The sequence below is a fragment of the Panicum virgatum genome, chromosome 3K (assembly GCF_016808335.1).
Source record: "Panicum virgatum strain AP13 chromosome 3K, P.virgatum_v5, whole genome shotgun sequence".
In the NCBI taxonomy this organism is placed as follows: Eukaryota; Viridiplantae; Streptophyta; class Magnoliopsida; order Poales; family Poaceae; genus Panicum; species Panicum virgatum.
Window position 1 is genome coordinate 11584046 of NC_053138.1, and position 13699 is coordinate 11597744.

Genomic DNA, 13699 nt, shown 5'->3' on the forward strand with positions numbered 1-13699 from the left:
TGCTTCCGACTCCGTGTATAATCTTTTTTTTTACGAAGAAGGATTTCGAGTATAATCTGGTTTCATCTAGGATGCGGTCATAGTTTCAGACTCAGTGGATACTGTCTACTGTGCACACTAGTTGGACTTTTTTTAACCTAGCGTATGCCATAACAAAAAATAAATAAATTATGCAATAATAAAATTCTAATACCTTAGTTTTGTTCTTGATATATTCTACTTCACGCATTCATAAATACTAGAGTATAAGTATGTTACTAAAACATCTCTAACTTCGGTCGCTAATTTATAAGAGAACGTATCATGTGCAAACCAACCTCTCCGTACAAACTATAGAAATTTCAATCTAGGTCATCGGATCAACATCCAAGGGGCATGGGGGATTGAGTAATTTTATAATCTGGACCCGCCCTTGGATTGGGTAATCACACTTTTGCAAATTCCCTATCCCCACCCCTTGCGCCCTTCCCCGTGGATGTTGATCCGATGACCCAGATTAAAGTTTTTATAGTTTACACGAATAGATTGATTTGCACATGATATGTTCCCAATTTATAAGGGAGTATGGAGTCTCTAGACAACATCTTGGACATACTCTCGATTTCTTATGAGCCATAAAAAAAAGAGAAAACTTTTGTGGTGACTTAGATTAGATCTAATTTTGTAGCACCTAACAAAAATTCTAATATTATTAGAGCATCTTCAGCAGTTCCCCAATATTCTATTCCCAATAGCAGTTTTAATATTAATGGGAGAGCATTAACCATCCCTTTATTTGAGGGGGGGGGGGGTTGGGGTGAAACATTGGGACATCTCAATAATTATTGGAGAAAAGGAGATGTATTGGGAACTGCCGGAGCATACCTTTTTTCCCAATAGTAGAAACATCTCTAGTAGTCTCCCATGCTCCAGCAGTTTCTCAATACATCTCCCTTTCTTCAATAATTATTGGGATGTCCTAATATTTCACCCCAACTCTCCACAAATAAAGGGAAGGTTCATGCTCTCTCAATATGAGTTGTATTGGGACAAGATTATTGGGAGACTGCAAAAGCAACTCCCTCAATAATCCTAAAACTGCTATTGAGACATATTCTAATACCAGTTGTTATTGGAAAAAGATTATTGGGGAACTGCTAGGGATGCTCTTAGATTCTATAGCATCTCAACTTTTTTTTTCAGGTAGCACCTGAACTTTATTACACCAGAAAGTAACTGTGTAGGTTCTACGTAAGTTAACTTCGGTTCCAAAGAAATTAAGTGCAACTAAAATATAGCAAATTTCATGTATTAGGAGGCCTACAATTTTTTCCTCATGTAAATACCCACCCTCCATAGAGTGCAAATAACAACACGCAATAACCTAGGGCCCTAAATTCAGGTGTTAAAGGAGAAATTTAGCTTTTTCCCATCTAAAACGAGTTATTTGCATTGTTCATGTGAAAATCGTATATAACTGATTTTTTCATGGAAAACCTTTGGTAACACAGTAACTCATAATTGCTCGTTATTCATTCTATATAAAAGGTTCTGATCTAGTCAATGCCATTGCTCAAAATGTCGTACTTATACAGGCGAGATGACGCCACTTATCTCGATCCAAGATTACTCGGTAATTAATCAGGGGCTTTGAGGTCCAACCCCAGACAGAAGCCAAGAAGTTTCGCCACCGTGCGTTATTGGAGCAGGTACAATTAGCTTATAGTCAAGCTAATCAATATTTTTGTTGATGTGGAAAAGGGGAAAAAGAGAGAAGAGAGCTTTGGCTCTCATACAAAGCTGGGCACGGAAGTATAAGCAGTAGTGTGTCTCAAATCCCATTATTAATCTTGCTCTTATGTGGCCTAAGATGCAGACAAAAGGACACACACCACAGCGACCGCAACTGCGCAAGTTCCAGAATCTGGAAATGAAACCACGCACAGCGACCATTCGCGTAGGGAAAAGGGAAAAAAAACACACGGCGCCGGTGAGGTGCCACATCGGCGGCCGCACGGCTCACGGAAGTGGCCGTCCAATGGCCGCAAGCCCGTGGCAAAGGGCGTCCACGGAACACGGCTTCCGTGACTGATTGCGCATGGCTACTGGTCAGCTGCTGTTCATCGCTCGTTGGTTCCTGTTATACAAAGGGGAGGGGGATGATGCATCTCTGGTGCAAGTGGGGTGTACCTTTTTGGCAACGGTGCAAATCCTCCATCCATGAAAAAATTCAGGTGCACATTCAAATACCTTTTCAGAGATTTTTTTTATATAAAAGAGAGCAATTTCAGGAACTGGCAGCTTTCGGTAGCTTTCTGTGTTGATTTGATGCCTAGAAGGTTCAAACTCTAGTGAAAAACAACAGAAAAGGACAGCCATTTTATTGTTGTGCTTGTGCAAGCTTCACATGCTGTCATGCTTTCACAGTGCATGTTTGGTGTTCATCCCAGAACAGCTATTCATCAGTTGTATGTATATCCTAGCACGGCCATTAATCAGCTATCTAATTTGGCAATGGTGCTATCAGGACAAGCTAACGCACACCTATACTGTTACAAAAACAATCTGCTGACTGCGACGCAATTCTATTCCAGTATGATTTACCGTGTTGTGAGGTTGTGTGCATCATGTAGAGGCTGGAACTATTTTTCCATTATAAATAAAGAAAAAATACTATGTTCTTTCTGAAGTTATTATATGTAAATCAAAACTCTATGCATACCAAGTCTAATGGCTGAGTTCATTCAGATGTTCCATCTTACTATTACTAATTGGAGGCTTCTTTTCAAGCCTTCAAATGAAACCATCTAGGATCCTAGGTGGACAGTCTAAAAAAATAGAGAAATCTTACAAATTCTCACAAAAATCAGAAACATCTGGCCATCAATTCGGCAACTCTAATCATAATAGCCATTGGAGCTGTTATTTTTTTCTAATAAATTAGCCACCTTTGCCATTATAAAAATAGACTAAAGTAACCCCCTAAATATGTATCAAAATTACCCACCTCTGCCATTATAAAAAAAATAATCTAAAGTAACACCCTAATCTTCATGTAAATTACCCACTTATGCCATTATAAAATAATATCAAATAACACCTTAAATTTTTATACATATTATCCAATGATAACATAATAAAAAGTTAAAATAAACCCAAAATTTGAATCAAAATTATATTATTATAATAAATCTTAACGCGCATCAATATAAAATTCTAAATTACTATTTCTATCATTATTAATATATTGTTTATGTTATTATTTATATAAAATACTAACCATAATGTGTGTGTCACAATATATTCATGTATAAGAGAAGAGATAAGAATATCAACTTTCATGTTGTTCACATAGCTCAAACAAAGTGTTCAATTGAATACATATCAAACACATATCATTGTATTGTATGACACAGTATGTTCAGACATCAGAAACTTTTGCATATCATTCTTACAGTGAGAAAACTTCCGTGGTGGCAACCACATTGTTCAGGGTTCCTGTTAGTGATCTTACAAGCTAATACTTAAATATGTGAAATGCTTGGCCCTTTTACTGGATAGTAGTAGATCCAATTGCTACTTACTGGGAGTTGATATATTGTAGGGATGGTTCGCAATCAGTGGCATCATACATTCATATCCATGCACTTATGAAGAAACAAAAAATAAACTCTAGTGATCAAGCACACATGACATAAGCCCAAAACTGTCAATTTTGTATCTTCCTCCAATAACTTCTGGGTATCAAATAGGAGGCATTTGAAGACAATTTCTTGAACATTGATCACTAACACATTATTGAAGGAGCAATAACCAAGACTCAAGATCTAAAAGCTGAAGATTAGGAAAAGCATCTGCCTTATTTTACTGGAAAACTCACAATCTCCAAAGGACTACGCAGATTGTTGGTCTCAACAATGTGCTGGTGGTATGGAATATTAAAATTATTTTGATTTTATTTCGCCCAAAACAGTAACAATACTAACTGATAAACATATTGGTATCAAGTGAAAGTTGAGAGCACACATAGCTGTAGCTTCATTACACAAATAACATACAGTGGACATCATCTGTGGTTGTGCCCTTAGATGTTCATTACTAATTCTTATTCAGTTCTAGAAGAGTCTGAACATACAATTTTTTTCTTTTGAGAAGTAATAATTTTCAAATGAACTTCAGAGTAAGTATAACAGATTAGTAATCAACTCTTATTTAGGGCAGATCAATGAAAAAGGAATTGCACGAATCAATTACCTTAACCTCCAAACAGAGCCTGCATTATTCTTGAAATATGTCATTATCTGCAATATTTTCCAGTAAATCTGATAGATCCAAGGATCAGACCTTCCACTCCAATTACTCATTCTGCAAAAGTGTGTAAGATAGTCAACATATCTTCTTAATCCACTTCAGAAAATCAGACTCCTATTCAACCTCAGGTTAGCACTCCAGATTACTCAACAAAGTGTAACTTTAATGAGTCACATTGAACTCCCCCGTCTGGATAAGTCTCTAAATGCAGGTCATCAAAGCACCAATGAATTCCCATGGGCATATGAAATGTACTTCTAATGCTGATGTGCTATGACAACGAGCACATATTTACCAATGCATTCACCCATTCATGCACTTGTGAACCATTGCATATGCTCCTCAATAAGGCACGCCTGCTAGTAGGGCTAATCCTAGTTCATCAAGGCATCTTCTGCCTGCCCCACCCACGTTCAGCACCCAACCATCAATCATCCAAATCCACAGATAATGACACAGTTACAGAATTCCCCATTGGCTATCGCCGGTCGATCAATCTACTCTGCAAGGTGGCCATACCATATCATTGATCCGTCGCACCGGGCAGCCAATCCCGTCTCGCTTAGCATGCAATGCACAGCTCTCTCGTCCGCTGCTCTGTGAAGGGCAGGCACCCATGGTCGGGCTCCGGCGCTAGGGACCCCGATGGGGAATTCTGCCGAACAGGTCCCGGGCACGCGGCGCTGCACCGGCCGTACACCCACACCGCCCCGGCATCCTTGCGAGTTGCGAGGAAGACCACCAGAAACCTCACTCTCACACCAACACATCATCGGTTTACACCAGCAACGATCGATCCGGGTCCGGAAAACAACAGGCGATCCGTGGAGAATCTTGGGGCAACGGCGGCAGCAGGCAGCAGGCAGCAGCAGCATCCAGCAGCCATGGTGGTGGACTGCTGCCTGCCTTGCTGCTGCAACTGCACGGAGCAACCCTGCGGCAGTAACAATTTGGCCATATGCGTGTGTGCGGATTGACTGGAGTGCATGGAAGAGATCGAGGACCACGCACTCCTGCGCTCACAGTGACGCGGCAGAGTAAGGCTGGGACGGGTGCAGGTAGCCCGGGGTGCAGGCAACTACAGCGGACGCAGCAGCCTTTGAGTTGTTGCAGGGCAGCAGCCAGCAGGGGGCGGGCGGGACCTCACGTCCTCACCTCCTGCTTGATATCCATGGCGTTCGGTAATTCGGTTGGTTTTCAAGGGTGGCCACTGATCTCTGCATGTCTCACAAGTCATGGGAAATAAGGTACTAGTTCTGTCTTCTTTCAAAAAAAAAAGGTACTAGTTCTGGATCTATGTTGTTGATTGATCTTTTGGTTAATTGAGAGCTGAGTTTTCAGGAGAAAAGAAGACTGAGAGCTGAGAGACGGAGATTTAAGGACAACTACAGTAACTAACTGTACATTTTTGCAAAAGGTGAAAGATTTTATTGGCCTCTTTGCAACTACTCCTGTCGAGGGGGCTGGAACTGGAGCAGCAGCAAGGCATGGCCATCAAGTCAATCGTGCAGATAACACACAGGCGCACAGCGCTGGCTGTTACAGGAAAAGAAAGATTATAGTGCGTAGGGCCTGCATTATGATTTGCATCAATTGAATTCTTCGAAGTTTCTGTCAAATTCCGCGCTTCAAATGAGACATCAACAAGGAACAGTTTGTAAATTATAGCTGAATCTTTGCCGTTGGAATTTAGGAACCAGAACTATTCCTAGAATACAGCCACTCATTATCCTTAGGATTGTTTTTTTTCCCTACTTTTTTACAACTGGAACATGGATATGTATCATAACCTAGCTACAACTCATGGATGCAGGTGCAGTGCAGTACATCAGTGGATCCTGATGGAAATGCTCTACCTGGTGACCAACAGAGCAAGAGAAAGCAAAGTGCAGCATGCATCTGCTGTGAAAAAAGCGATAAAGCCAGTGACCAAACAAGAGCAGGAAGCCAGATCTTGCTTGGGATGTCTGATCAGATTTACCGATCGAAAAAGGTGCTCGGCTTTTGGTCCGTTTCATCGTCGTGTCGATCAGTGCCTTCAGACTTTTGGAGAACACAGAAGATTGGCCCAGAGCTAGGGGACTACTGGCCTGCGTTCACAGTTTTGGCCGTGCAATGAGTACTATCTCGTGCAAAAAATGGCATTGGCACGCATGCAGGTGATCGGACGATCGACGACATGCCACGCTGGTATGTGTGAGTAGTTGTAGTGGTGTTACAATTTACAGCTCGAGGACGAAGGAGACCTTTTAACCCGCAGAGGAAGGAGATAACGTGTGAGAACAGTGGCCAGTACGCACCGGCGACGACTTTGCATGTCCTCGCCGGCCGGCTAGCCCGGCTGTGTCCATCTTCTCCGATTGGACCAGTGAACTAGCTAGCTACTGTAACTGTTTACAACATGCTCCGGAAGTGGCCGTGTCCATCATCATCTCTGAATGCAACCTCTTCAGCAATGATGGTTGCTGCTTACAGAACACAAAGTAACCAGCATATAGTTTTTTTAAAAAAGTAACCAGCATACAAAAAATAATTACCAATATCTTTTTGAAAGAACGGTCCATTCTAAATTATTATTCACTTTGATTTTGTACTAAGTAAACAGAATAGCAAACTGTTTGTGCTTACGTGTTTATTTTCTTAGGGCGATGGTCAGTCGGCCATCATTGCTCGATTTGGCCAGGCCTACAGCCAATAATGCATGTTCTTTTGGGCTCGGTTTACCACTGTTCGTAAGGCCAATTCTACTTCAGGCCCACATGGCTGCTTAACGGAGAAAATCGGCCATGATTCATAGTGTTTGTGGAGGAAAAGGTGTTGATACTTGCGAGAGTGGTGTCAAATCTCAAATGCCAACCTTTCGTACTGCCACCTCATCTCTAGATTGAAGGTCCGAGTTCAACCCTTCTTTAATTTTTCAAAGGAGTTCGACTTGTTTGCATACAAAGATTTTCTTAGACCAAATCCCCCCTTAGTGCCAAGGAAATTAGTTCAGTTTTTCCACGTTGGTCTAACGTTATTTTCCCACGACAGTTTGTGTTATTTTCAGTGTGCCGTGCAGTAAAATGTTTGAGAAATTAAATGAGAACCAAAGCAGCGTCAAAGTGTAGCAAAGTTAGAGTAAAAACTAACATACACCAGTCAAAGTTAGATTAGAAAACAAAAACTAATATATCATGTATAAACAAATCTCTCCATGCAAACTACGAAAACTTCAATCTGCACCATCGAATCAACATTCAAGAGGCATAACAATACAAAGTAATAAAACTAAAAAGACCTAGCACTCAAGATGCCGTTGAGTAGGAAACCGGGTCATCCGTGACCCGTGCCCATGCCCATTAATCACCCATACCCAAATTACTCATCTCCAAATACTATGGATAGTGCTAGGTCACTATGGCACGTGGGCCATAGAGCATCAAACCACTCCAACCGTGGCACCACCAATGAGCCAAACAGACGCCAGATACCTCTGGCACATGAATGTGGGCGTGGCCGTCAGTTCCTCAGGCCCCGGCCTCTCGTCGCACACTCACTCTCCTGCTGCTGCTCCTGCTTAGCTCCATGTCACCAACCCTCGACTGTCAAGCTCGCGATGCTGCCACTACAAGAAGCGTTATGGCGCATTGCCACCCATCATGCTAGCGCCTGTTCCGCTCCGCCAGACCGTCACGGAGTTTTGCTCGCACTCGCAGCGCCTTAGCTAGCTCACCGGCCCAACGAAGCCAGCCAAGACACGCCGGCGGCGGGGCACCATGACGTCGTCTCCGCAAGCTGCCGGCACCCGCGCCGTCGAGCCCGCCGCCCACGCTTCCTCCCCTGAGCCGTCACGGTGCTCCTACTCCGCCGCCGCCGCCCCCTCGCGCGCCAGCGACGACTCGTGCGTGGTCAACGACGTCGACGCCTTCGCGCGCACCATCGCCGCCATCCGGTCCAAGCCGCCCGCGGCCGCCGCGGCGGGCACGGGCGGCAGCCTCGCCTCCGTCCTGTCGCACTACGCGGCGAGGTGGCTCCCGGACGCGGCCTCCTCCCCGTCCGGCCGCTTCCTGCTGCCCCCCGAGAGCCCCACCGCCGCGTGGCTCAAGAAGCGCCTCCTCCTCGAGTCCCTCGTCGCCGCGCTCCCGCCCGACGACGACGCCGCCGGCGGCGGCGGCGAGGGCATCACGTGCGACTTCCTGCTCCGGCTGCTCCGCGCGGGGAGCACGGTGGGCGCGGAGGCCGCGCTGCTCGGGGACCTGGAGGCCCGCGCGGCGCGGCGGCTGGACCAGGCCACCCTGGGCGCCCTGATGATCCCGGCGTTCGGCGGGCTGGCCCGCGGTGCCACGTCCCCGCGCGCGCCGTCGCCGACGCTGCTGGACGTGCCGCTTGTGCTCCGCCTGGTGCGGGGCTTCCTCCGGGAGGGCGCCAAGGCCGGCGGGGGCGGCGCGGCGGCCGCCAGGGTGGCGAGGCTGGTGGACGCGTACCTGGCAGAGGCGGCGCTGGAGGCCGGGCTGCGGCCGGCCGAGTTCGAAGAGCTGGCGCGCGCGGTGCCGGCGCACGCCCGCGCTGCCGACGACGGGCTGTACCGCGCCGTCGACACCTACCTCAAGGTGAGTGCGCTGCGCAGGCCTCTGCCGCTTAATCATCCATCAACCATCATCTGCAGGACATGGGAGCAATCATACTTATCTCTCTATGTCTAATCATGCATGTTCATGGTTTGCTTGGTTAACTTATGATCCGTACATTTATCGTATGTTTATTTATGTCGTCGTCACGCCATGGTTAGAAAAGAAAAGGTGTCTCCAGCCATTCTTTTACAGTGATCTTGCAGGAGTGAATAGCGATCATGGCGTGTTTCATATCTAAACGTGTTTAAAATTATGATTTTCCCTACATTTCTGAACAAGAAGAATTTGTTCATGTGGTTTTGGCGAATTCACCCAACTTCTTCTATTTTTTTATGCCCTCTATTAGTTATGGTTGTCAAAGCGGTCAAAAGTTCACTTGAAAACTAAACACAAAGATCACCATTTTATACTCCAATGAAACCATTGAAGCTTTCTCTAACGGGCTGTTGTCATTCCATTCAACTTTTCGAACTTAGATATTAATAGTACTCCCTTATTTCTTAAATTGGGCCACTAAAATGGCATGGTACCACCAAAGGTTGAGCTTTAGAAGATGGTTGATTTCAAGGCCGAAGTAACTACTAACTAGCTAGGGTGATCATGATGTTCTATTGATCATGAGTCATGGCCAAACAAATCATTAAGCGTGGCAAATCTCATGACACGCCGTGTAAAAAATAAGCATCATCTCATGGCAGTTCGTGGCTCCCTCCTGTCTTTTCTTTTCCTTTGTTTCTTTCGGGAACCGTTTGGCTCTGACGTGAAAGGCCGAAAAGGCGTGTATGTCTAGGACGTGATTGGCGCACGAGTATCCATGCAGAGGGGATGTACGGTTCTTGGGGGCGATGTGAATTGTGGTGACCGAGTTGGATGCATGCTGCGCTCGTGGTAAAAAACCATGGAGCCATGGAGGTAAACCAGGAGAGAGCCAGATACTGTACGGCTCTGTGCTTGACCGCAGCAGTTCCACTTGGACCATCAACCGAGAGAGTAAAGGTTACTGGTTAGGATGGCTCTATTTTAGGACTGGAATAAACGTCTGAAGCAAATTGGCATCAAAATATACAAATTGAACATGGAGAGTGCCATATGTAGGCATACTTCCACATTTTACTATTACTAATTGGAGACTCCTTTTGAAACCTCCAGGTGAAGCCACCTAGGATTCTAGGTTGACAGTCTAAAAAAATAGTTACTAATTGGAGGCTCCTTTTGAAACTTCTAGGTGAAGCCACCTAGGATCTTAGGTGGACAGTCTAAAAAAATAGAGAAATTCTACAAATTCTCACAAAAATCAGAAACATCTGGCCATCAATTTAGCAACTCTAATCATAATAGCCATTGGATCTGTTATCTTTTTTTTAATAAATTACCCACCTTTGCCATTATAAAAATAGACTAAAATAACCCTCTAAATATGTATCTAAATTATCCACCTCTGCCATTATAAAAAATAATCTAAAGTAACCCCCTAATCTTCATATAAATTCCCCACTTATGCCATTATAAAATAATATCAAATAACCTCTAAATTTTCACATATATTATCCAATGATAAGATAATAAAAGTTAAAATTAATCTCAAATCTGAAACAAAATTATGTTATTATAATAAAATCTTAAAGCACATCAATATAAAATTCTAGATTAATATTCCTATTATTATTAATACTTTATTTATGTTATTATTTATATAAACATATATACTAATCACAAGGTGTTTGTCACCATATATTCATGTATAAGAGAAGAGATAAGAATATCAATTTTCATATTGTTCACATAGCTCAAACAAATGTTCAATTAAACAAATATCAAACATATATGGAGGTGTAATGCAAAGTGAGAAAAATTGTTAGTAACTAAACCTATCACATTTATTACAATTATATAATAATAAATATGTATCTTTGCAGTACTGAATTAGAATATTTAATTGGTTAAAAAGAGTGTGAGATAGATTATTATTATTATTAGATATCTCTAACTAGCTGGTGAGTGAGCACAGGTCGATAAACTAGTATGCATAAATGAGTTACTCGTATCGAATACTCCATGCAGAACTTCTGTCCTCCTGATGAACTACTCAGACAGTCTAAGCCCTGTTTGGGAGGGCTTCAGCTCCGGCTCCAAGACCGGCTTCTGCTGAAGCCCTCCCAAACGGGTGCCGCAACCGGCTCCATCGATGGAGCTCCCGATCTTCCGCTCTCTGGAGCGATTTGGTGAAGGAGGAGCCACAAAAACGTGGCTCGCACGGCTCCTCCGGCTCCTCCATGTCGCCTTCCTTCTTTGCCCCCGACGGCCGCAGCGCGGGCTTGAGCTCAACCCTGGTGGGCAGCAGATCCACCAGGGAAGGGAAGGAAGAAGCTAGGGAGGGCATAGATCCGGCGCGACCGGCGTTAGCTGCGGAGGTGGACGACGAGGCCAGTGCCGGGCGAGGCGGCCTGCTGCGGGCGTCGGAGGCCAGGAGCTATCGGCGCCGGCAAGCTACCTCGCGCTGGGAGCGGTGCCAGGCTCGGCTGGCAGCAGGGGCCAAAGGCCAAGGTGGGTGGCGAGCAGCGGTTGCAAAGCTTGACCGCCTGATAGGATAAGGACGGTGAATGGGACGGAGGTAAAAAAGAAAAGGAATAGGAAGAAAATAGAAAAATAGAAAATATAAGGGTAATATGGGTATTTCATCATTATAGATAATTGTAGGAGCTGTTTTACCAAACGTTTTCTAAAACGACTCCAGCTCCACCAGAGGAGCCGGAGCCGAAGTTGTTTTAGAAGGAGCCGGAGCCCTGTCAAACAGGCTCTAGCTTCTACTCTTCCTCTTTCCCATGATATACTGCTCTGCAATCAGCATTATTTGTCCTTTGCGCATGGAAATTACTGCAGCATCTACAGAGTGCTTCGCCCACTACTATACGGTCTAGTCACGTCAGAGGGTAAAAAGGGGTCTTTCTTTTTTGGCTTCTCCCAATCACTCAAGTCTCAATGTATAGTGAAGCTACAATGAGATCCTGCTCGAGATCACGTGAGCTACTACCTCATTCTACAAGACAAGAGCTAGAGCACAAGAGAATCATCGTCTGCCGTAGCACCAGTACGTGGATTCTCCATATGTGTGCTGGTCGTACACATCAACTGGCACTGCTGCGTCCCCTTGTGAATTGTGATTGTTTTCTCTTCTCCTCTTGGAACGTGGGAATCTTTTCGTTCCTAATATTGCGTTGATTTGAATAGATGCAAGTGATCGTTCAATTTGAAGTTCACAAGAACGAGAAATTGGATCACTTGCAGTTGAAAAGGATCGGAGGAGAAAATGGGATGGGCCATTTTCAATGCATGATCCTTGTGGGTTCAGAATTTCCGACATGAGCTTCGGAGCACAAAACTGATGGCGTGGCGTCGTGCCCGCGTACTGCGTGCAGGCACACCCGCGGGCGAGCAAGGAGGAGCGGCGGTCGCTGTGCCGGCTGATCGACGCGCGCAAGCTGTCAGCGGAGGCGGCCGCGCACGCCGTGCAGAACGACCGCCTGCCGGTGCGCTGCGTGGTGCAGGTGCTCTTCCTGTCGGAGCACGGCGGCCGCGGCGGGGCCAGGCTCAGCCACCACCGCCTCGCCGAGTGGACCGGCGGCTCCTTCCGCGACCTGCAACAGATCAGGAGCCCCGCCCCCGCCCTCGACCTCCCCTCCGCCGCCGTCGTGGCGACCGGCGCGCGGTGCCCGTCGAAGCGGGAGGTCGTCGCCGCGCAGCACCACGAGCTGCGCCGCCTCCGCGAGGACGTCGCCCGCCTCCAGGTCCGTCCGTGCCACGCCGCCATGAACGTCGCTCGTGGTTGCCAATTGCCATCATCAGTCTCAGTGTGAGTGTGCGTGGCTCCATGGATGCAGGTGCAGTGCCACGCGCTGCAGGCGCAGGTGGACCGGCTGAGCTCGGAGGGCCGCCGGCGGCGGGGGCTGTTCGGCTGGGGCGCCACCCTCCTGTTCCGCGGCGGGCCGGGCGCGGCGAGGGTGGACGACTCCGACAGCGGCGCGGACAGGACGCCGCTCAGCGGGGGGAAGCAGCAGGGCCGGCACGCGCCGACGCCGGCCACGGGCACGCCGACGGTGGCGAGGTGGCGCAGGTCACACTCCTGAAGGCCAGCATCGACGCGGAAGTCTTTGAAAATCAAGTGAAATTGTGCTGTAGTTTTTCATATTTGTTTTCATTTGCTCATGCATGTGTGATGTGTTCCTTCAAATCTCGAAGGAAATAAATGGAGGCCTCGCCACGAGCCTGTGCGTGGCGCCTGTCCCGCCGCACTAGTACGCTACTGATTGAGTGATTGGTTACTGCTTGTTTCTTTGTGTTTGAAGTATCTTTTCTGCGGATTGGCAAATGCTCTGTTTATGTTTGTAGGTGTTAACTCAAATGGTAAACCCTAAACACTCTATCGCCTACTTATTTGGACAAAACGGCCATTTTAACGGATTAAACAGTTATTAAATAGGGCAGACGGCTGATTAAACGGATACGGCTGGCCATTTTGTAGTGTTTACATGGCGTGTACACCGACTATAGGAGAACAATACTGATTAAGGTTACTCAATTTTTAGCCTAATCTGTTTATGTTTGTTCTAGGTACCCAAGGAACTCAACTATGAATCGCTGTGCTACCTTTCGCATTATCTCATAAAAGCTGAAGCTATCGAGGAAAAGGTGAAAAACCTATATACTATTTTTATTTTTATTTACATATCGTGTTAGGTTTGTCATAAGTCAAGCTTGACAAACTTTAATCAAATTTATAAAAAAATAATAACATTTAC

The 13699-nt window shown here is 45.8% G+C and overlaps 1 protein-coding gene across 1 annotated transcript; it reads left to right on the forward strand.

Annotated features, from left to right (window-relative positions):
* The first annotated feature begins 7705 nt into the window (after positions 1 to 7705).
* On the forward strand, positions 7706 to 13269 carry LOC120697579 (coleoptile phototropism protein 1-like). The gene is made up of 3 exons (XM_039980850.1): positions 7706 to 8882; positions 12320 to 12688; positions 12782 to 13269. The coding sequence occupies exons 1-3, from the start codon at positions 8049 to 8051 to the stop codon at positions 13025 to 13027; spliced, it is 1449 nt and encodes a 482-aa protein (XP_039836784.1). The 5' UTR covers positions 7706 to 8048; the 3' UTR covers positions 13028 to 13269.
* The last annotated feature ends 430 nt before the right edge of the window (positions 13270 to 13699 follow it).

What these genes read in the sequence shown, in the direction of transcription:
- LOC120697579 (XM_039980850.1), top strand. Translation starts at nt 8,049, where the DNA reads ATGACGTCGTCTCCGCAAGCTGCCGGCACCCGCGCCGTCGAGCCCGCC. An exon ending in CCGTCGACACCTACCTCAAG is followed by an intron (nt 8,883 to 12,319) that starts GTGAGTGCGCTG and finishes TACTGCGTGCAG; the next exon opens with GCACACCCGCGGGCGAGCAA. An exon ending in AGGACGTCGCCCGCCTCCAG is followed by an intron (nt 12,689 to 12,781) that starts GTCCGTCCGTGC and finishes CCATGGATGCAG; the next exon opens with GTGCAGTGCCACGCGCTGCA.